The following is a 22,825-nucleotide window of genomic DNA, read 5'->3' as shown; positions in this document are numbered from 1 at the left end:
ACAACGCATTACACTGGGGGGCGCTCGAGGATAGGGAATAGTTTTAATTTACTATCCAACACCTTCCCTAGTGTCCACGGGGACTGGAGTTGGAATAGTAAATTAAACTATTCACTATCCAGCACCCCCAAGTGTAATGCGTTGTAAAGGTTTTCGTTGTAATACTTGCTTTGTAACAGCATGCGTGGTAAAAGCATGCGTTGTAATGTCATACATCCAAGTCAATGGATGCTTGCACATCGACAGTTCTGCTAATGAGAAATCAGCAGTTCTGCATCAACATTTTACTATTACTGAAACTTCAGGTTTACACAGTATCTGACCCTCTGCCTTATTGGTGACCGCTCTACACCTTGACCTGTGCTACTCTTAGTGATCCCATCCATAGTAAATTTATTTTTAAATATTTATAAATGTTTTCTATACAAATTTCTATCCCTACATGAATCTTGATGTAAGAAAGCACTTATTGTGTATACTTGTCCTTCAAAAATCACCCAAGAACTATTTACACAGAAACTATAGGCAATAATCTCTATAAGGAGTAATGTAGCCATGACAAGAGCATTCAGAAACCTACGCCTGCTGTGTCAGTTTTGGGCAAGCATCTAAGAGCAGACATACCCAAGTGTCATTCTGACAAGAGAAAAGCTTAGATGGGTTTTAAAGGCCATATGCAGCAGCAATAAATGTGTACAGCGGCTACGTGCAAATCAAAGCATGGATTTTCTCGACTTTGTCTTGATTTAGAATAAAGAGAGGACCTACACCCACAGTGTAGCAGTCTGTCCTTAGGAAATATGTAGCACTGCTTCAACCCCTAACCTAGCGTCCTGTTAAGAGGGTATTACTTGGTAATCAACACATAGTGTGCAAGTCTAGCTCAGAATACTACAAAATAAAAATAAAAGTTACTACTGTTATATTAAGTTTTTAGTAACCCTTTTGGAACCGAGCAAGCATTATGGTTGCTACAGAGCTGATTTATCTGGGGAAATGGATGGTGTCTCATAATCTGACAGTCTCAATATTTCTGAGCTAAGGTTTTAGAGCTCTGGAGGGGTGGTTTCAGAAAGGAATAGGCTGGCCTAGGATTCTTTTTTCATTTTTTCTTTGGGATTCTTTTTTCATTTTTTCTTTGGGATGCTAGATAGCGGGGATTAAGAAAATCTCAGTGTTGCAGCAAAGTAGCATCTTTCTCTCAAGTATTATCTGGTAATTGTAAAAAAGACTTTGTGTCATACTGAGAATCTTTAATCTGTACACTGTGCCACGGGGAACCAATGAGGTGCACAGATGATTAAGTGATTAGTGCGAATTATCGTTTTTTGATTCCACATTTGAAAAAAATACAGAACAAAATAGAGAAGACACAAATTTCGCCACTCAACAATCCTAATTAATTTGCGAAAAAATCCAAAAAAACAGCCATGAATATATCAACATTTCATAATCAATTCATTGTGATAGCCACATTTCCTGCTGCAATTAAGAATTGTAAATAAAAACATACCCCATTTCGTAGTGTCTGGGTGTTGTATTCAGTGCAGTGGCAATGTGATAATGTAGGGATGGTTAGATGTCTGTGGTGGTCTTCATTCCATGTAGGGGTAATGTGGGGATGGATAGACATGTCTGGGGTGGTCTTCATTCCATGTAGTGGTGATGTAGGGATGATAGACCTGTCTGGGGCAGTCTTCATGCCATGTAGCGGTAATGTAGGGATGATAGACCTGTCTGGGGCAGTCTTCATGCCATGTAGCGGTAATGTAGGGATGATAGACCTGTCTGGGGCAGTCTTCATGCCATGTAGCGGTAATGTAGGGATGGATAGACATGTCTGGGGCAGTCTTCATGCCATGTAGTTGTAATGTAGGGATGGATAGACATGTCTGGGTGGTCTTTATTCCATGTAGTGGTAATGTAGGAATAGGTAGGCATGTCTGGGGCGGGGGGTCTTCATTCCATGTGGCGGTAATATAGGGATAGGTAGACATGTCTGGGTGGCTTTTTCCATGTAGATGTAATGTAGGGAAGAATAGACATGTCTGGGGTGGTCTTTATTCCATGAAGCGGTAATGTAGGGGGGGTAACATGTATGGGTAGTCTTTATTCCATGTAGTGGTAATGTAGGGAAGGATGGACATGTCTGGGGTGGTCTTTATTCTATGTAGTGGTAATATAGGTAAGGCTAGTCATGTCTGGGGTGGTCTTTTTTTCCATGTAGTGGTAATTTAGGTAAGGCTAGACATGTCTGGGGTGTTCTTTTTTCCATGTAATGGTAATTTAGGTAAGGCTAGACATGTCTGGGGTGTTCTTTTTTCCATGTAATGGTAATTTAGGGAAGGATAGACATGTCTGTGATGGTCTTCTTGCCATGTGGTGGTAATGTAGCGATGGGTAGCCATGTTTGGGGTGGTCGTTATTCCATGTAGTGTTAAAATAGGGAGGGATATAAATGTCTGGAGTGTAATTTATTCCATGTAGTGGTAATGTAGGGACAGACAGGCATGCCTGGGGTGTTGTATTCTGCACAGTGGCAATATGGAAGTGTAGAGAGGGAAGGAAACGTTTGTGGTATTCTGTGCAGGGGTAATGTGGGGAGGGACAGAAATGTCTGGGGTGTTCTTTATTCTATGTGGTAATGTAGGGAGGGAGAGAAACGTCTGGGGTGGTCTTTATTTCATGCACTTGCAGTGGGAGGAGGGCCTCACGTCGCTGTTCTGTATTCTATGCAGTGAGATCATTTCTGAAAATATTCCTTATTCCACATAGCGATGCGGTGAGGAAGGGGGAGAGAACAATGTCTAGGGAGAGGGGGGGTCTTTCTTCCATGTAGTAATAGTGAAGGGAGGGATAAGAATTGTCTTGCGTTTTTTTTATTCTGTGAGTTGATGCGGATAAAGACCCTGCAAATTTTTATTTATTTCACAATCTTACAGTGAGAGGGGTATAGAAATGTCTGATCTGGGGATATTCCTTATTCCGTGCAGGGAAAAGGATGAATTGAAATATCTAGCATGTTCTTTATCCTGTGTAGTGGTAGGAGGTGTAGAAAGATATAGGGGCGTGCTTTATTCTGTGAAGTGCTAGTGTTTGGGGTGTTTTTTATTCTGAGCAGTGATAGTGAACACGTGTTTGTGGCTGTTCTGTATTCGGTGCAGGGATTCTGATAGAAACGTCTGAAAATGTTCCTTATTCCGCATGGTGATCCAGTGGCGGAGGGATGGAAATGTCTGGTGTGTTCTTTATTCCACCCAGTTATAGTGGAAGGTTGGGATTGGCCAGTCGGCGGGAGGTCTATATTATGTGCAATGAGAGTAATTTCTAAAAATTATGCTCATCTCACAAAGTGATACGGCGAAGAAGAGTTGATGGCTGGGATGTTCTTCATGCTACCTAGTGATGGTGGTGAGAAGTATACCCGTCTGCGGCTGTTCTGTACTCTATGCAGTGATCCTAGTAGACTTGCTTAAAAACATTCCTTAGTCCACATGGTGATAAAGTGAAGGTGCAAATAGAACAATTGATGGACAGAATACAGAACAATGTCATACATTCACCCCAGTACAGAGATCTGGGGCTAAATCCATCGATTTATTGTTTGTTTTGCTCACCATGCCATTCCAGTTTGGACCCAGCCATATGCAAATCAGTCTTGATCCTACGCTCAATGGGAACAGTCCAGCCCGAACTGCCAATTCCGGTCCTCCCTAGACTGGAAACAAGCATCCTAGGACCGGTTTCGGGCTTTCAGCCCTCATCAGCCAGGATAGCTTGACTCCAGTGGCATGGGGAGCACGTGACCCACGTCTGGGCATACCCGTCCCACTCTGGGTCAATGTCTGCATTGTCCAGCATTCCGTGCATCAATTATTTCTTTTGCATATGTCGCCTTAAGTGGGAAGGGTATGCCCAGATGTGGGTCCCGTGCTCACTACACCAATGGATTCAAGCTAGCCTGGCTGATGAAGGGTGATGCCCTGAAACCGGTCCCAGGATGCTTGTTTCCGGTCCAGGGAGGACCTGGCTTGGCAGTTCGGGCTGGACTGTTCCCACAAGGAACAGGGTCAAGACTAATTTGCATATGGCTGGGTCCAAACTGGGGTGGGGTGGTGAGCAGAAGAAAAATGGATTAAACCCAGATCCTTGAAACTGGGGGTGAATGTTTGCATTGTCCAGCATTCCGTCCATCCTGGGGGACATACCAGCGGACACTGGCCTGTTGGAGGGTGGTTTGGCCACTTGCTTGCACTAACCGTCTGGGGCCCTGACGCTGTCGGTCTTCCCTGCCGCCACCGCGGAGTCCATCGCGGGGCTGCAGCGGGGGAAGACTACAGCTCCGAGACTCCTTTGCGGACACGCCCACTTCCGGGAACCAACGCGCACGGAGGCGCATAAAGCTGAGCAGCTCCCACTGAGGAGCGGGGGACATACCAGCGGACACTGACCTGTTGGAGGGTGGTTTGGCCACTTGCTTGCACTAACCGTCTGGGGCCCTGACGCTGTCGGTCTTCCCTGCCGCCACCGCGGAGTCCATCGCGGGGCTGCAGCGGGGGAAGACTACAGCTCCCAGACTCCTTTGCGGACACGCCCACTTCCGGGAACCAACGCGCACGGAGGCGCATAAAGCTGAGCAGCTCCCTCCGCGTTGCGGACGGCTAAGCCCGGGCAAAGGGCGGGCCCTCTGTGGCCCTCAGAGGCACAAGGAGGCCGGGACGGGCCACCCCTCTTGTCTACTACGAAGGTGGAGGTACCGAGTTGTCCTACTGTATCTTACCATTATTGATCCCACACTGTACCGTTTTATTGTTGCTGTTGCAGCTCTGTTTTCCTCACATTATGTCCATCTGGGAGGAGCTGAATGCCCTGTGTGGCACCAACTACGCCCAGAACTTATCTACCCCCCCTATAGCGGGTAGAGTTTCTGTTGAGGAAAATGACAATGACATTGAGATTTCATCTAATGCCGACAAAATGTGTACTACCCCCTCATTATCTCCCTCTAACCCTCCTATATTACTGCAGACTGAGGCTTTGAATAAAATACCTGACTCAGTATCACCTCTTCAATTGACCTTACTGGCCCACATTGAGCAACTGTTATTAACTGTACTATCACCCCTGGTCACAAAAATCAACAATCTGGGAGACAGGTTGACCAGTATCGAAAATACAATTCTAAGGAACTATACTCCAACTGAAACAACTGCTACACCCATTCATTCTTTTCCCCACAGTAACAATGAAAAGCTCAAGCCCACGACACACACGAAAGCTCAAACCCTTGAACCCCTCATGTCTATATCAAATCCAAGAAGTCAGTATATTACGCATAACTCCGTACCTGTACCCCATAGAGTTCCCAGGACCGCACTTAAAAGCAGGATGCGGATTAACCTACCTCCAGAAGCCGCCCCTTACGTGACTGTTCTTTCTGGGGTCCCTGCACCCAGTCAGGGCAAATTTGAAACTCACCAGGACTTGTTAAACAAAGCCATTTCTTGGCTAAAACAAAACAGACCACTTCCACCTGCCTTAGATGGCGGCATCTTGAGTGTTAGGAGGGTGGGGTGGCTGGGTACGTCGCCCAAAGACATCCCGGGCGACCTGATCTTAATTAAATTCAAGAGTACGAACATTGTCCCCTATTTGCGATCTTCCCAGTCCAAAGAGGGAGATGGCCCCATTTGCATCTGGGACTTGTACGATTTCTATCCCGGCCCCCGACCCCATTCGTCCCCAAGGCAAATGACATGGAACCATAATTTCTGGTGACACGGGAATCCAAGAATCTTGTGTTACTAACTTTCTACCCTTTTCTTGGTTTTGCACGTACCCCTTTTCTTTTAACTGAATTGTCAAATTGATTTTAGTTTGCTTTAATAGTTGGTTCCTTTTTATTTTGTGAATGATATGCTGAGTCATTTATACATGTATGTTTTTTTTCTTGCTGCTTTTATGGTTTTAAACAAAAAACCGAATAAAGCTTATTCTGATTCTGATTCAATTGTTTCTTTTGATAAAGTAAAGGTGTTCTTTGTCTAGAGTGGAAGGAGGGATAGATGTCTGCTGCGGTTCTGTATGCCTTGCAGTGATGGTCATTTCTGAAAATCAGCCTTATTTCACAAAGAAATACAGTGAATACGGGTTACAAATACTTGAAGTGTTCTTTATTTCATGTACTGATAGTGAGACAATGGATTTACATGTCTATAGGTTTTTACTGTTCTGTACAGAGATTGTGATAGAAGTGTCTGAAAATGTGCTTTTGGCGCATAGATTAAGAAGTAAGATGAACGCCTGGGGTGAGCTGCAGGACGAAGCAAGGTCAGCATTTTCTTGCACGGGGGAGCGTTCGATGGCCCATTTTAGGCCTGTGCTTGCCCCACTGTGAGGTGTTGGCTCTCAGCGTCGCCTTTGGCTAGTAGGGTATAGGCCTGGATGGATCCTGTTGTCGTGCACTGCGGTGGAACAGTCTGAGGCTGAGATCCAAGAATTGCCTGCTTACACGTCTCTTGTCTCTCTATTCCTCTGCAGACAACCCAGCTCGCTTCAGCAACAAGGAATTCAAAGGGATGCTGGTTTGGTCTCCCACCCCATGCGTCTCTGATACAAAGCGTGAGTATGCACTCTTCCCGCCCTCCCTCTCCTTTGCATCATCTTCGCTCTGTGTGTGACTGATACTATGCCTGCACTCCTACGAGCCTTCTCACCTTCTGTCTCTCATGTTACAACCACCTCTCACCTGGCAATCTCGCGACCTCGTTTGGTGTCTCTTGTTTCCACCTCCCATCTCTTCGACACTACTCCTTCACCCTCCTTTCTCCGCCGCGCCTACCTCTGTTGGTTTATATTTTCCACACTCTCCCATCTCTCATGCCACTCACCAGCTGCTCTTCTCTGATTCCCTTTTATTATTCTCCTGTCCCTTTGTTCTTCCCTATCCTGTGCACCCTCACTTTTCTACCATAACTGGTGCAAGCGAGGGCAACAAACACATCGAAAGTGAGGACTTTTATACAAAAGAGGCCAAGGCAATATACTATCGCACCTAACACCTTTGTGGGATGGATTGGTAATAGCTCAAAGTGGTGCAAGGAACCAGAAAATCAGCCCCTTTTAACTTCCAATTAGGAAAATAATCCTTGAATATTTACAGATTCAAATGGCATGTAACAAACTTTGTTCATAACAAATCAACACAGGATATATATTTCAGCACACACATCATATATAGTTCACAGCCTGATAAATTTGTTTGGGAAAGACTTCTTTAATCATATTCTTTTATTCCGTTTATAAAAATGTTTTTCTCCTTAACTTCAAATGTAGTCAACGTGTTTCATCACTACGGACTTCTTCCGGGCTTTATGTATGGATCCTTCTAAGTATAGTAATGTATTGTATTGTATTTGCATTTGTATAGCGCTTACTACCCCTGATGAGGTGTCAAAGCGCTTTTTCAGCAAGTAGCATGCTACTCCGGGACCCATAGAGGATTAGCGTTCAATTAGTATAGTGAAACATGCACGTAAATTTTAAGTGGTGGATAGGTTAGTCAGTTATTTGGATTCGGCAGGATAGCAGAGGGATAGAAGAGGAAAAAAGGTTTGTATTTGTATAGCGCTTGTTACCCCTGATGGGGTATTGAAGAGCCCTACTCCGGAAACCCATAAAGGATTAGTGGTGAATTAGTATGGTGAAATATGAAACTAATTTGAGTGGTGGATAGTAGTCAGTTATTTGGAGTGAGAAGGATAGCGGAGGGATATAAGGGGAAGAAAGGTTTGCATTCATATAGCACCTGTTACTCTTGATGGGTGTTGAAGCGCTTTTCTGGCGAGTAGCACGCTACTCCGGAACCCATAAAGGATTAGTGTTGAAAATTAGTATAGTGAAATATGAAGTAATTTGAGTGGTGGATATGTTATTCAGTTATTTGGATAGAGAAGGGTAGGTGGCGGGATAGAAGAAGGAAAGAGGTTTGTATTTATAAAGCGCTTGCTACCCCTGATGGGGCTTTGAAGCGCTTTTTTGTCAAGTAGCACGCTACTCTGGAACCCATAAGGATTAGTGTTGAATTGGTATGGTGAAACATGAAATTGATTTGAGTGGTGGATATGTTAACATCAGTTATTTGGATTGAGAAGGGTGGGGAAGGGCTAGAAAAGGGAAAAAGGTTAGCATTTAAAAAATATATATTTTATTGATTTTGTTTTATTACAACAGTAACAACTGACATCAGCCTTACATATATTGCATGCATAGTTCTCAGGCAATACCTGTTAGACACATTTGGGCAACAATAGAATGTCAATCTCATAGATCATATTCATAAAGATACAATAGCTCCAAGTAAATCATGTTAAAGTGGGGTTTCTTTATAGTGCCCAGTCTTCATGGGTAGTATACATGAATATTGTTTCCAGAGGGCAACACCAGGAGCCCGAAGCTGCCTGTATGACCAGTGTAAGCTGTGGTTGTGGTAACAAAGGGGGAGTAGAGGGAGTGGAACTCGGAGTGGAGCTGGAGCACCTCGATTTGCCAGTGCGTGTTCGCGAGTTTGTTACTTGTTGCGCCTGTTCCCTGCACTTTGACCATATTTTCCCTACCAGAATACCTTTCCGTGTACAATGGCGTGTGTCGTAGTGGCAGAACTGGAAGTCCTCAGGGCCCTACCAGCACAGTGTTACTCGTTCGGGGCAGGCGCCTGTGCAGGCTGGAATAGAGGGGGCTCACATTGCTGTAGTGCCAAAAGTATTGCGTCCCAATGCGCGGCGACTGGTATTTTCCTAAGTCATATGGTCTCTTTGCAGCTAATTGCTATGCCTGCTGCCCAGGCCCACGCAAGTGTGGAATGTCGCCAAGCTTGTAAGTAGGGATGGGGCTCAGATGCTTACCAGCGCTTTGTGATTAGCCGTTTGGCTATTAGTATGCCCAGGTCTAGGAATCTAGAAGTAACCTTGATGCTGCGTGTCCTACTTAACCAATGTAATAAATACGCAGGCCTTTCAAATGGGATTACCCTCTCAGTGCAATGATGTAACGTCTCTGCTACCCCCCTCCAGTATGTATTAAGGCTGGTGCAGCTCCACAACATGTGCACCAGGTCTGCATCTAGGACTGAGCAACTGGGACAGGCAGAATCTGTACGATGAAAGTATCTGTTGATTTTGGCTGGCGTGTAGTACACTCTGTATGTGATGTAAAATTGGATCTATCTAAATCGCATGTTCCTAGGGATCTTAACCGGGCTGGCCAACACTTGCCCCCATTCTTTGTCTGAGAATTGCCTGCCTAGATCTCCCTTCCACCTGCGCCGGAGGGGGTCTAACTTAACCGCTGCATGCTGGCGAAGAGAAGCGCCGAAACACAGCGTCAAATGCTTACCTTGTCCTATTGCGTGCAAATACTGAATGGTAAGGTGCATGGGCAATTCAGTGGTCAGGTCACCCCATAGGGCTGTGAGCATGACCAGTAAGGACCGATGAAGCAGGAATTGACCCGCAGGGAGTCCATCCTCTTCCATCGGAGTCTCATAGGGAAGCAGAGCCCCGCCGCGGTAGAGGTCTCCCACAGTCTGTATTCCCGCCACTTGCCACTGTTGCAGTTCTATAGCTACTAGGGTCCCCTGTCCTTTAGGAGCGCCCTCTAGAGGAAGAGCGCGGCATAGGGTGTCATGCCGCGAGTTAGGAAAAGGTTCCTCTTATAGCACCTATGCTCTATTTTCAGCCACAGTGATTCTGGAGGCCTCACGTGTGCCCCGGGGTGGAAGAGCTGAAGTATCTGGTATCGCATGAGCGGCGGCAGCGTGCTCGCTGTGTCTTCACATTGGTGAAAATGGCGGTTTGCATTTATATGGCGCTTGTAACCCCGATCGGGTGTTGAAACGCTTTATTGGCGAGTAGCATGCTACTCTGGAACCCATAAAGGATTAGTGGTGAGATATTGAGAGATTAAGGGTACAGCAATTGTCTTAGGAATCGCTTTTTCATGCAATCCACTGAGGCTCAGTATGAGCATGTCAATCCATGCAAAAAAATCCTTAGGCTGGGTGGTTCCAGCATTAGTTGTTGACTCAACTGTTCGTGATGGCAACTCATATTAAAGATGTTCACGGCTTGAGGGTAGAGATTTCATAAGTCTTGTGGGTTTATGAAATTTACAAACGAAAGATGGGTCCTGTGGCGTGTTCCCAATGTAGAAACAAGAAAATTGATGTACCATTAAGCTCACAGTATCATCACATAACGATATTCAGTAGAATCCGTAAAGTTTTTTTTATAAAGAGAATAACAAAAGAAGAATAGGAATAAAGATGTATCTTCCAAAGTCATCAGAGTCTGTGAATTATATAGAATGTGCGTTGAAATATATAACTTCTGTGTTGAACTGTTATGAACAAAGTTTCTTTCATTTAAAAGTGAGGACGGGTTACAGAGAATACCACCTTTTACTCAATTGACGCAGACTGAGGTAACAGCCTACCTCCTTTCTTCGACCAAAATGAGGAATGACCAACATCTAGAGATGAAGTCCTGGCAAATATCCCATGCGTGACTAGCTGCTTCAGTTCAAACGTTCTTCTTTAAATTCTAAGAGTTGTAGTGGTATTCACTCAATATAAAACAAGGACCACAAGTTTTAGAATTGAACTAAAAATGGTGATTCCCTATTGTCTCAACTGGTTTCTGTCGCTGTACTAAGTGGCTAATGCGATCCATTTTGTTGGACAGTCTGTAAAGATTCCGTAGACCCAGTCCATGCATGCCTCTCTCTAGCACTTTCTTTCCCAAATCATACTACTCCTTGTAACTCAACAGTGACAATGGGATTGGTAAAATTCGTGCCATTACAAAAATAACATAAAATAGCATGCGACAGGGCAGCATAAATCCTAATTCCACAATAACACTATTTTCTTACGGGCTTGGCTATCCGTTTGCTTGATTGATGAGCGACATGCCGGTGAATTTTTTTTTACTAGAACCGTCGCAGGCCCTGGATTTGGAAATCAAGTGCACTTATCTGCAGTAAATGCGATTTTTCCGGTGCCCAGCTAGTCCGTGCCATTTTGCAGGTGCCTGACAGCAGTGATTGCAGAATAAGGCCTTAAACTGGAGTAATGACGCCCCTTCCCTTTTCGAAGGTTCCCCTTTTGGCACCTAACTATTCTTGTCCTGGATTCATGCCAGTGTCGATGTCTCTAAATCTGCAGAAGTCTATATTCTGCCTCTGTGTGGCAGGTTTGTGCCACTGACCCAAACTCACATTTATTAACAAGAGCGCCTGCGTCATGCAAGGTTTACAGTTATCTATTTTTAGAACATCTCTACATGCTGGGATATTTGAGCCCATACTTAAAATGTTAAAATCGAAACTACAAGTCGCGTCAAGCAATGTAGAATGTGCCAAACACCCAGCCATAAAATTGTCTTTTTTTTCTGTCGTTGAGGCACACGTCTTACAAACAATACATTTTTTTTTTTTTTGTCAGACCCCAAAGCTGAAATTTTTGCGAATGTAATTCTGAAAATGATAGAAAACCCGCTTACCAGATACCGCCCATTTCCTAGAAGGCTCCCTTCAAATCCTGGGCGCCCCGGAAGAGAATTGATTACACACCGGAAGTTGTCATAGAGCTGCCATCCACGGTTGTAATCTTACCCATGTGGTAGGGATTAGTTGAGGGAATAGAGCGTGAGTATTTTAGGACTACTGTACAACTCTGGAACTGGCTGTGACCATATAGACAGAGGGAAGGTGTTTTTAGAATGTTCTAGCACAGAGAAAGGCGATTCTCATACAGTGAAGGAGAAGGGGCCTACCGAGCCAGGAGCTTCTAACCTTGGCCTCAACGGGGCGATTATCGAGAGGTTTTCCAGGCCATAGTCGCATAAAAACATATTTGACAATAGTGACGAGGGTTGCATCCTTTCTTTAAAAAAATACTGCCCATGTGTTAGTTTTGCTGTTATGGAACAGCAAAGAGCCGGTATGGAAAATTAGTTTGTTTAAAAATTGATCATAAGGTATCAATTATCCCTCTACTTGCGCTTAAAATTATTCAGTAACGTAATAAACTTCTCAGATACGTTTCATCGTAATTCTTTGTGTGTTCTATTTTAGGTTTGTGTTTCCTATGGGGTAAGAGTACTGGATTTCACCAATACTTTTATAGGCCTGAACTTAAAAATACAGACCAGGCCAGTAAAAAAGGTTAGGTGGCAAACCTAGGCCACCCTTATTGTGCCTTAGGACCAGGGCTGGAGGAATGGTTTCCTAGAAAACGTTTATCCGGGACACCACTATGAAGTTTACTGATTACATGGTGGAGAAGGTATCCAGCCATGGTTTTAGTTTTAGGGTCTCTCCTACAAAGCGCATGTGCTGTGCTGCAAGACATATTTACAATTCAGTGGCCTTACAACCCACCATAGCATGCCATTCGTTCTTTTTCTATTGTCAGTCTAATTTGCAATCTTTCTTTTGCTTAGCTCCCATAGACTTCCCTACCTTTCTTGTGTTGGCTCTTCCCTGGAGCATGGACAAAGTAGGTGTTCTTCATTGTGTTTTACAGCGCACTAGTTTTTTACTTTGTAAGTGTTTCGGTATTATTCCCCGAAATGTAGTGTGCGTCCCTACTTTTAACACAGGCATGCAGCATCTTATTTATGTTACTTTCATCCTATCAGCCATCTCTATTGATGATTTAGTTACACCCACAACTGTATTACTTTACACCACTCCAACCTATGCCACTCCACTCAATGCCACTCCATTCCATCCTATGCCACTCTACTTTATGCCAGTGTATGCCACTCCACATTACATATCTCCAATCCACTCTACACTGCTCCACACACTACCACTCTGCTCCAGGCTACTCCATCCCAATCTACACTACTCTACACCAAGCCACTCTGCTCCACTCAATGTTACTCTACATCTCTGTATTCTGTTCTATTTTTTTGTCACTCCACTCCACGCAGTGTCACGCTACGCCGCTCTACTCAACTCTATTCTACACCACTGTATGCCACTCCACAATATCACTCTCCGGCACTATACGCAACTCCACTCTGCCACTCTTCTTTACGCCTCTACTCTATGCCCCGATGTACTTTAATCTATGCCACTCTACTGTACTCCACACTTATTGTCACTATTCACCAGTCTATGGCACTCAACTCGATTTTACGCCACTCCATGCAATGCCACTCTCCGGTAGTATATGCCATTCCACGCTATGCTATTCCTCTCTAAGGCACTTAATGCCACTGTACTCTACAGCACTCCATGTGAAGCCACTCCACTCTCCTCCATGCCAGACCACTAACCTTTAGCCATGCTGAACAGCAGCCACACTGCAGTACAACATTGCTAGAAGACATTGGCAAAGCCAGTAGCTTTCTCATAGGCGGGGCCAGACCTTTTGGCTTTGCCAATGCTTGTTCCTTTCTGCAGTACTCATAATAGAACTGTGAAAGTGCATGTGCTCACTATCACAGGGTACTTTGTTGCTATTGGGGTGCTAGTCTTCCATTAAAAGTATTGCAAAAGAGAAGTGCGGGTATTGTTCCTGCCCATTTACAGCACTGCTTTCGGGTAAGCCTGGGCAGTGAACTCTACTCCATTTGCAGAGTTTTCTGCACTCCGCTCTGTGGAGCTCGCAGAGCGCAGAAAACTCCGTTCCGCCTAGTGCTGTGGAGTTTGTCCCCGCTCGCGAACGGTAAGTTGGCGGGCGCCAGCTGCCGCTTGGGTAAAATTTCTACCCGAGCGGCAGGAAGATCAGCGCGAACAGCAGTTCGCACTGAACTCCGCCACTTGTGAAACTCCACAGAGTTTTTTTGTCACTTTGTGGAGTTCCGCATAGCAAAACTCCACGAACTACGCCCAGGCCTGCTTTCAGGTACTTGTAGCTCTTTATATAATTCTAAATAAAGACCTAAAGTTTGCCTGGTTCACACGTGAATAACTTTGTCAGACCAATTTTTCTTCTTTCAATCTGTGACTTCTAGTCCTAATGTTATAAGCGATTCAATAGAACTACAAATCATATAATACCGAGGGGGAAAATGGTCTGGATGAGCTACAAACGCATGGAACTTGTAAACTCAAGCACTGTATATTAAAGTTGTGTACTAGAAAGCAAAGGAAAAGATGGACTAGGTGCACTGCTTAGACTGAAGTTTTCAAGTTCTGGCAAAGTGTATACCCATCATAGGCCTTTAGGAAATCAGTGCATTCTGCATGCTATAGTCTGGGTCAGTTCAAATGAACCATTTGGAATAACAAACCCAAAATAAATAACTTCAAACTGTTCTGTTCCAGTGACGCAGATTCATCTGGTGACACCTGCCGGGCATTGCTCAATTTGAGCTGTGGTTTCCGGCACTTAATTGTCAACACCAGCACTTTTTACAGTCTACCACATGATGGCGCTGTCTAATTTAGAGAGGAGCACAACTACAATTGTTTAGAAAGTCAATAAACTTTAACAAGCATTGGCATAGCCAATAGGTCTCGCCTCTGTGACCTTATAAGTGTTTTGCCAGAGGTTTTAGGAAGTTTGGTAAGAGATGCAATTTAACATAAATGGATATGAAAAAGGAAACCAGGAAAGTGTGATGGGGGAAGAAGGGGGCAGCAGAAGAGCTGGGGGAGGGAGCATCTGGGGGACACTACGAGGTGCTTAGAGTCGAGCTGCACAACTACACGCTCCGCTCTAAATGTCAAAGTATAAACAAGTAAGTGACACTCTTGCCGTTATATGTTGTCTTAACATCCCCAGGCAGTGGAAGTTTAGGGCTTCATGTACAAACTTTAAGAGTAAACTTGGGAGCAAACCACCCGAAAGTACATGAATAGAGCGGCAGTATTCCCAAACCGATACCTGTTTGTTTAGTTTCCTCTGCAGTGTTGAGTCTGTAGAAGTGGGGGCGGGGCTGGAGGGGGGGGGTGGGATTGGTTCACGCTGAGTAAAGCTGTCACAAATGCAGTCAGCCAGGGGGGCACCTCAAACAGGCGCTGCAAAACACGAGAGGGGCTGCTGGAGGTGCATGGAGCGAAGAGGAGGGTGGGTAGCGAGGCAGGGAGGGAAGGGAAGAAGGAAGGCACGAGGCAGGAATGGAAAGGTAAACAAAGAGGCACTGCTCGCTCCCGCAGGCAAAACGCAGTGGGATGCCAGGAATGCAGCTGACACCCTGCGCACCTCTGCTCGCTCCCGACCGCGAAACACAGTGGGACCGACCAGTAAACAAAAAGGTGGGACATGTGCCTGCCTTTGGCCATTTGCGCCCTTTCATTATTGAAAGCCACATCTAAAGGCCAATCCAATGTGTGGGAGGAGTCAGACCCACAAGAATAAATTTAGAGTGATTACAAGAAGCCTCCCCATAGAGCAACGCATGTGCGCTGCGCTAAGCTCGACCTACAAATGACCATTGGCTGCCATCCAAGCCATTCTTATAGGCTTGGGGGCCTGAAATTGTCGTAATTGTCACACTTGTAGGAGTGTAGTGGTTACCTATTGTATTGGTACCATCATTGGCAGCACTGGCAAGGGGAATGATTGGTGACAGCTGCAGTGGCTTCCTGAACAGGCCCTTGCGCTTTTTTTTTTAACAAATTAAGCACTGCAGCCAGGCACCCAACTCAGTTTTGTTCTAAAGGCAGAAAGTCATCCATGGATTTACATATACAAACCTAATCAGAAGCAGCAATCTGAGGTTCTAAGCCGCATGAGTTTGAACTCTTTGGACATGGACTGGCAGCACAGGCTTTCCGTATCTAGAGCTTTGGAAAGTTCCCCGAGCTTGCTGCGTGAATGCACTCCAGTTTCTGGTGAACAATAGGAAGATGGAGAGGAACATGCCATGGACCCAAGTTGGGGTACACGCAAGTAGATCGAGTTTACCCAATATTTTCACAGGAGCTGGGTCTCCCACTGAAATATGCTGAACTTGTCCCGGTGTCATTTTCAGACACCAGGACACGTTCTACCGCACCTGCATGCTTTCTGCTCTCCATTCCCAGTTGCAACATGCAAGCAGGGAAGGGGCTTTTTTATTTTCACCACCAGCTGGGCCAAAGATAAAGGCTGAAGCTAAGGGGCCATCAGGCTTCCTTTTGTTCCAATTTGATCTTGGCTGGGCACTATTCGGAGCCTCACTCCTAGATGCTAATGCAATGGAGGGGATTCAAAGTCATACAGCTTATCACTTCACAGGTACTTAAGAGAGGCAGGCATTTGACTTTGTTCAGTCCTTGTATATGAGATATGCATGCACTGTAAGAATGTAGATGCATCAGTCTGTCTCAGTATTTGCACAAATAATTTACATACCACAATTGTATTTCTCTTATAGCGCTACTCCTCCCACTGCAGGAAGTCAGAGTACTTTGTGTAACATACACATTATACATTGACAAAATAAATAATGTAACCGATTTTGTGTTAACCTCCTGAGTTATCTTACCATTATTATTCCCTGACATTTACTGGGCACACAAAGATCTCTGCAGCAGGTGCCTTAATCCCATAAGATATTTTAAAATGCAGACTCTGCAACCAAGTTAGCAGAACAGATCTACTGCCATGTTTCTCCTTGTTGCCAATTTCTTTGTGGCAGAGTTTAAAAAATATATATTAGTTGGAGGCCCAGATTTTGCACCAAGGGTGCGCCATTTTTTCGGCACAAGGCGACGCAAAATCTCATTGGTTAAATTTTGTAATGCGCTGAAATATACTCATGAGACCTGCTAAATGTGTGAGGTCTTAATGTCTGATGTTACTTTTTGTGATGCCACATACGATGTCATGCACCGTGACGCCATGCACTATGATGTGACTTGCATACTGCCTAACTTGTTAGTCCCCCACTTCTTTTGTCAAGCCTGGGCAGCGCATGCGCTGCTGCGAGACATGCATTAGTGCAGTATGACTCTCCGCCCATATTTGTCATTGGCTTGTGTCATTGTCATTATTAGGCTTGTTAGCCCTTCCTTGGTACTGCCATGTCTGCATTTGTAACTTCCCATGGCGACTGGCCCTTTTACTTCTGTTGCGACACAGTGTGTCATATTTAGTCTGTAACCACTTTTTTTGTCAATGGGTTTCTCCTACTGCAGGCACGACGTGCTTTCCTCACCATGCGTGCTTTCTCTTTCAAGCAGCCCTGGACAATGAGGCAGCCTCTGCAAAGTGAAATAGGTCTCGCATTTATAAGAGTTTGAGCGATTGCCATTGTAAAGGACAATAGCCTAAACTCTCGTAAATGCGAAACTTATTGCACTGCAAATGCTTGTTTAGGACTTGTGCCCTGAAAATGCCTGTGTTTGTCTTTTGGTTGATGCGAGCGTCAATGTCCTGTGGAGTAGAGGTCTCAGATCACAGATCACCCCTTCGTGTCAGCCACTACTGTGCCAGTGGATTGAGGGTCACACTTGCCTCTTCCTTATCTCTACATAGGCGCTCCCTCTGTCTGATTGAATCTTCGATACAAAATGGGAGCCTCCGTGGGCTCTTTATTTCTGCAGGTGCGTCGGCCTGGCTGCTTCCGGTACCCCTGCCTGTCTTACTCTCTGCGGTACAAAAGGGGGTGGTGATGGACGGAGCATCTGAATCAATCAAACACTCACACCCAGTCAAAAGATCTGGGTTTGATCCATCACCGTTCTTTAGCCCACTCTGCCACCCCAGTTCAGACATGGCTATATGCAAATCAGTCTGACCCTGTGCCTCATGGGAACAGTCCAGCCCGAACTGCCAAGCCATGCCTTCCCTGGACCGGAAACAAGCTTCCGAGGACCGGTTTCTGGCATTCCAGCCGTCTTCAGCCCGGCTTGCTTGAATCCAGTGGCAAAGTGAGCAAGGGACTCACGTCTGAGCATACCCTGCCACACTTATGGTGGCCAAAAGTGGTACAAAAGGGGGTGGTGATGGACGGAGCTTCTGAATCAATCAAACTCTCACACCCAGTCAAAAGATCTGGGTTTAATCCATCACCGTTCTTTAGCAGCAATTTGTCTATTGTCCTCACGGTCAGCTGTATTTCCTATCTTCTGCTCTCAATTTTAAGGGCGTAAGTAACCTAGGTGGGATATTTTATACACAATGCGCTTCTAAGTCATGCTTAAACTACAGATTTTACTTTACATCGTTGAAGAACGATGGTGTAATGGCGTTTCCCTGCTCATAACTCCTCCTATGCCCTTCTCGTGAGTGGAGAGCGTTCCCTTGGGGTTAAAACACCTGGTGACACCACATTGAAAGGAAACGTAATAGAACAGTAACAGCGGCCATGAATTAGCAAGGTGACACCAGGAGATCCGGTTTCAAATGAAGGGGACATATTTGAACCCCTTTCTGCCTCAAGCTAAAGGTGAGGGCCCCCTCTCTAAGGTTAGTGGGGGCACTCCGTCCACCTCGACTTGTTCCCTGCGCTTTGCTGTGCCTCTGCTCTCTACCCTTACGCATTTCTGTTGCTGTGTACCACTCTGCCTGCGCCTCCCCACTGCACCTAGCTCCTGTTCCCATCTCCGCCTGCCCATTTTCTTTACTTGTCCATCTTCTTGTCTCTGCGCCCTTCCCCCAGCTCCATCTGTCTCATTCTGGCTCTCCCTTCCCCGGTGTCGGGTTGCCTGCTCCTCTTTCCGGTCACTCGGCACCACTTCCTGTGACTTCCTGGCTCCACTGCTTCCCTCTGGTTGAACGTCAGCTATACTCCATGAGTGGACTTCTTTGTTTTTTCCTGTCTCTGCCCGCCCCCCCCCCCCCCACACTCTTCTTGTGTGCATGCCCCCTTAGTAACTGCCCCTTTCTGAATATCAGCCATTTTGTTTTCCAGCATCCCTTTCAATCTTCCTAATTCTTTTCCTGTCTCCTCTGATCCTTCTTTACATCTGTCTGACTGTGATTCATGTCTTTACCAGTTACACGTCTAAGCTGCTGGCTTTTGTCAACTGTGCTTATTGCCCCACTGTCTACTGTTCTTCCTTTCCATATCTCACTCACAACCTGAGTCTGTCTCCTCGTCAATACTTTCATCTGCCTGCAGCTTTCCATGCTTTTCTTCTGCCCCTTTTGTTTCTGTCCCTCTCTGTGACATGTTCTGCTATTCAATCCATCTCTGCCTGCCATTTTCTCCCTGTTGCTCCACTTCCCAAGCTCCTTGTGTGAATGAAGTCCCCTCGTTGCATATATCTTCGGTCTTATACTCTGTCTGCCTGGCCATGACTTGGATTGGACGTTGCTCTGCCTTTCTTCCAGTCTCATTGCCCTCCTCTTTCCCTCGTCTTTGTGTTTTTTCCCCCTCTCCCTTCTTTCTGCCTCGTGGTTAACATAAATCGTGCTCCAGATTTGGCCTTCTAACGTTCCTGCTTCTCTTCCGGTCTGCATATGCCTTTCCCTGTGTCTGGCTGCTCCTAAGGCCTCTGTCTGACCCCACTTGTGCCTGCTGGCCTGTGTTTCTTTGTTAGGCACTCTGCCTGATGCTTTTCCTGCCACTCCCTCTACTGGTCTGTGTAACTGCTGTCGGCCTGCGTGCCTTCCGCTCATTATCTGCCTTTGTCTAAATTTTCCCGTAGTTGCCTCTTTAGATGCCTCTCTAACACGTACTGCCCGAAAACCACTCTCTCTCTCTCCCTTGCCAGCCCCTTGTCCCCGCCTCTGTCTTTGGTGGGCTCTGCCGGCTACTCCTTATGCCTCTTACCCTTTTTTGTGTCTATCCCTCTCTTTAGGGTTCTCCCCTTGCCCCCCTTCCTGCCTTCCTCTGTTCTTTCTCCCCGTCTGCCTGTCTTTTCGGTATCAGCCATGCTCCACTTCTGCCCTTTCCGTATATTTTCCTGTCCGTCGTCTGATTTGCCTTTTCCCTGTCAGTCCTTTTCCCTGGCTGTCTATTTGCCGCAATCCTGTCTTTGCCTGGCTGAAGACTGTGCCTGCTGTCTATTGTCTCTTTGTACGGCTCTCTCTGCCTTCTGCTTTACCTGTCCCCCTGTCTAGTGTTATGCCTCTGCCTGCCACTATCCATCTGTCTCCTTTCCTGTGACTGCCTCTCTCCATGTGCTCTGCCTGTCTATTGTCTCCCTTTCACGTCCATTTGTCTCCCTCCCTGCTCCTGTCGCTCTCCTATTGTCTCCTTTCATGGCTGTTGATTGCCTGGCGTGGATTTCTTCTTAACTCGCTCTATTCACAGTGCTTGTACATTCCTATCTCATTTGATCTGTTTGACTGCATCTCGCCATCTATCTTTCGCTCCTCGCGCTGTCGGCCCCATTCCTCTTTTGATCTCTCATCCCATCCCTGTCTTATCGTGCGGCTGTGGGTGATCTGATGCCTGCCGCTCTGCTCCACTGTCTCACCCTCTGGCTGCCTACAGTGCCTGTCTCTCCTCTTCCCGCACCCCTCCCTCACCTGTTAGCCCCCAGGGCCTGCTCTTAGTATGCTGTGCTCTTCTCCTCTCTCCCAGAGCTCCATGGGATTAGCTGTCTACAGTCTGGCACCCCCCCCCCCTCTCCCTTATGCGGCCTCTCCCCATCTCTCCCCCCTGTATTAACATAGCTTTCTCCCCTTGCACTTTCCCTTCACAGCTCTCCTACTTTACGTGTATCACTTGATCCCCTTCTCGCACCTTTTCACCATCTTCATCTCCCACAGTCTCCCTGTTAACATGCAGTTCAACCCCGCCTCCATTAATGGCTGCCTCTCTTCTCTCACCAATCTGCTCGGCCCACCTACTCCCCGATCTCAACCACTCCCTCGGATCACAGCGCACCCTCTGGTGTTAACCTTCCCATGTCCTCTCCTCTGCTGAACCTCACAGCCTCCATAGGGAACCAAGTCCTCTCTTCCATTCTCGCCCCTCATCTCGGCCTCACTCGTTGGTGTTACTGCCCCTCTTCTTATGTTTCCGTTTCCTAGCTGAGTGAGGTGCGCCTCTTCGGGCCCTGAAGGGTAGGAGGGACCGGAGTCGGGCCTTTAGCCTCACAAAATGTCGCAAGGTGGGCGCCATTTTGAGTTTTGCCGTTGCTCTGTAATCACATATACAGTGCTCCTACATCACAGCGCTCTTTCAGTCTCAGCCCAACAATAAAATGTCCTAGTTACCAAGCTTCACTGCAGGCCTCGGGTAAAAACTGCAAGTCCCAGAATGCAACCTGCCAGTACCTGAGAGCCACGACTGACAAGATCACAAATGACATGGGCCACCTGTCATCCATGGTGAAGATCTAAACATACCCACTATTCTCGCCTTTCATCCTTCCCACTCCCCCAGTTAATTGCTCTCCCTTCTTTTCCCTCTGCCTTTCACCACCTCCTCCTTTCACTGACTCAGGCCTCGTGTTCATTGTTCCACTCCCATTCACCAGCACCAGAGGCGCCGTTTTAACCGCTCCTCGAAGCGGGCCCCTCGAGACTCTTCTCCCTCACAGCCTCCCTTCCCCTCATGCTCCTTTCTACAGCTCCCCACCCTGTCCCTCCTTAAGGATTCCCCACGCTGCCTAGGTCTGAGGCTCACATCTCCCTCCATTACATGTTTACCGCCGTCTCCTCTCTCCAGCCCTGCCTTTGAGGCACCCTCTCGCTTCACTGAAGCCCACGCCTCCCATTATGAAATATGCCTCTGCGCTCATGTCTAACCCTCTGCCGTTTCTCTTTTCCAGACCTCACTCCACTCTTTGTGAAGATGGCTTCATATTGTTCTATCTGAGCCCCTCCCTCCATCCCTAATTCCTTTGAGTTGCCTTACCCCCACCCACATTCATTATCTCGCCCTTGTTCTTAACCCCTTTCCTGCTTTTCCAAAAACCCCTTTTCCTCTTTGGGAATCGCTGCCCCCATCTCTCTCTTCGGTAGTCACCACCTCCATCACTTCCCGTCTCCTCGGCATCTCAGCTGTGCCTTCCACTCTTATTATTGCCTTTCTCTTTCTATGCGGCTATCCTTTCCTTCTCGTCTCATATTCTCTCCCTCTTTGAGGCTTCCTTTTCCTATAATAGAAGCGTATTTTCGCCCTCTTGGGCCCCTACACTCACACTCCCTTTCTAAAGCTTACTTATCCCATTCTTGACCGCTCAACATGGTCTTTATTACAGGTCCTATTTCCCGTCCCTTCCCTCTGCTCGCCTTCCTTTCCACGACTCCCCTTTCTGAAGCTAACCTCTCACTCTATCCTTTTCCCTTACCCACTCTCCGAATTCCACCTTTTCACCCTACTCGATCTGTGAACCTCTGCCCCCTCCCTTCCCACCAATGACCTTCTACGTCCTCCCCCGCTCTGTATCTTGGGCTGACATGTCCCTTCGTTAAAGTAGCCGTTTCCTTTCCCTCCCTCGTCTCCTGATTTCTTAGGGTCTGCATTTACCCTACTCTCTCACGAGCTCCCTTTATGAAGTCCACTTCTTCATCTGTCTTCGTGGCTGACTGCTTCGTCTGCGTTCCCCACACTACTGTCCTTTTCCTCCACACACCCCAAAATGCCCAGCTCTTTTGTCTTTTTTTTTTTTTGTTTTCCTCTTCTTACATTTATTTAGGTTTTATTATGGCGAGGTCTCGATTTTCCTTCCGTATTGCTCTACTGGCTGCCTTCTTCAACTCTTTGTCAAGCCAAGCCCTCCATGTCATCCATTCTTACTTTCAGGGTTACCTCAGTCTTTTCCCCCTAAAACATAATGAACGCCCGATCTCCCTCTAACCATAACTGATGCCCGTCTCCCTTTTGCCATTGACACAAGGTCTCCTTTCCATGGACCACTCTATCCATCTCATCACTAAAATCACTGCCCTCTCCGTTAAGGCCCATGTCTCCATCTCACCTCT

General features: G+C 46.4%; 1 protein-coding gene across 7 annotated transcripts in view; it reads left to right on the top strand.

Moving 5' to 3' along the window:
* RCOR2 (REST corepressor 2) overlaps positions 1-22,825 on the top strand; it is a 248,168-nt gene that overhangs the window by 146,905 nt on the left and 78,438 nt on the right. For all 7 annotated transcript variants that reach the window (XM_078660543.1, XM_078660539.1, XM_078660542.1 and 4 more), the window contains exon 4: positions 6,541-6,621. In XM_078660543.1, coding sequence (XP_078516669.1) covers positions 6,541-6,621 — 81 coding nt within the window. The remainder of the gene's footprint in view (positions 1-6,540; positions 6,622-22,825) is intronic.

This window comes from Lissotriton helveticus, chromosome 9, assembly GCF_964261635.1.
Source record: "Lissotriton helveticus chromosome 9, aLisHel1.1, whole genome shotgun sequence".
NCBI lineage: Eukaryota > Metazoa > Chordata > Amphibia > Caudata > Salamandridae > Lissotriton > Lissotriton helveticus.
This window is presented reverse-complemented; position numbering and strand designations above follow the sequence as displayed.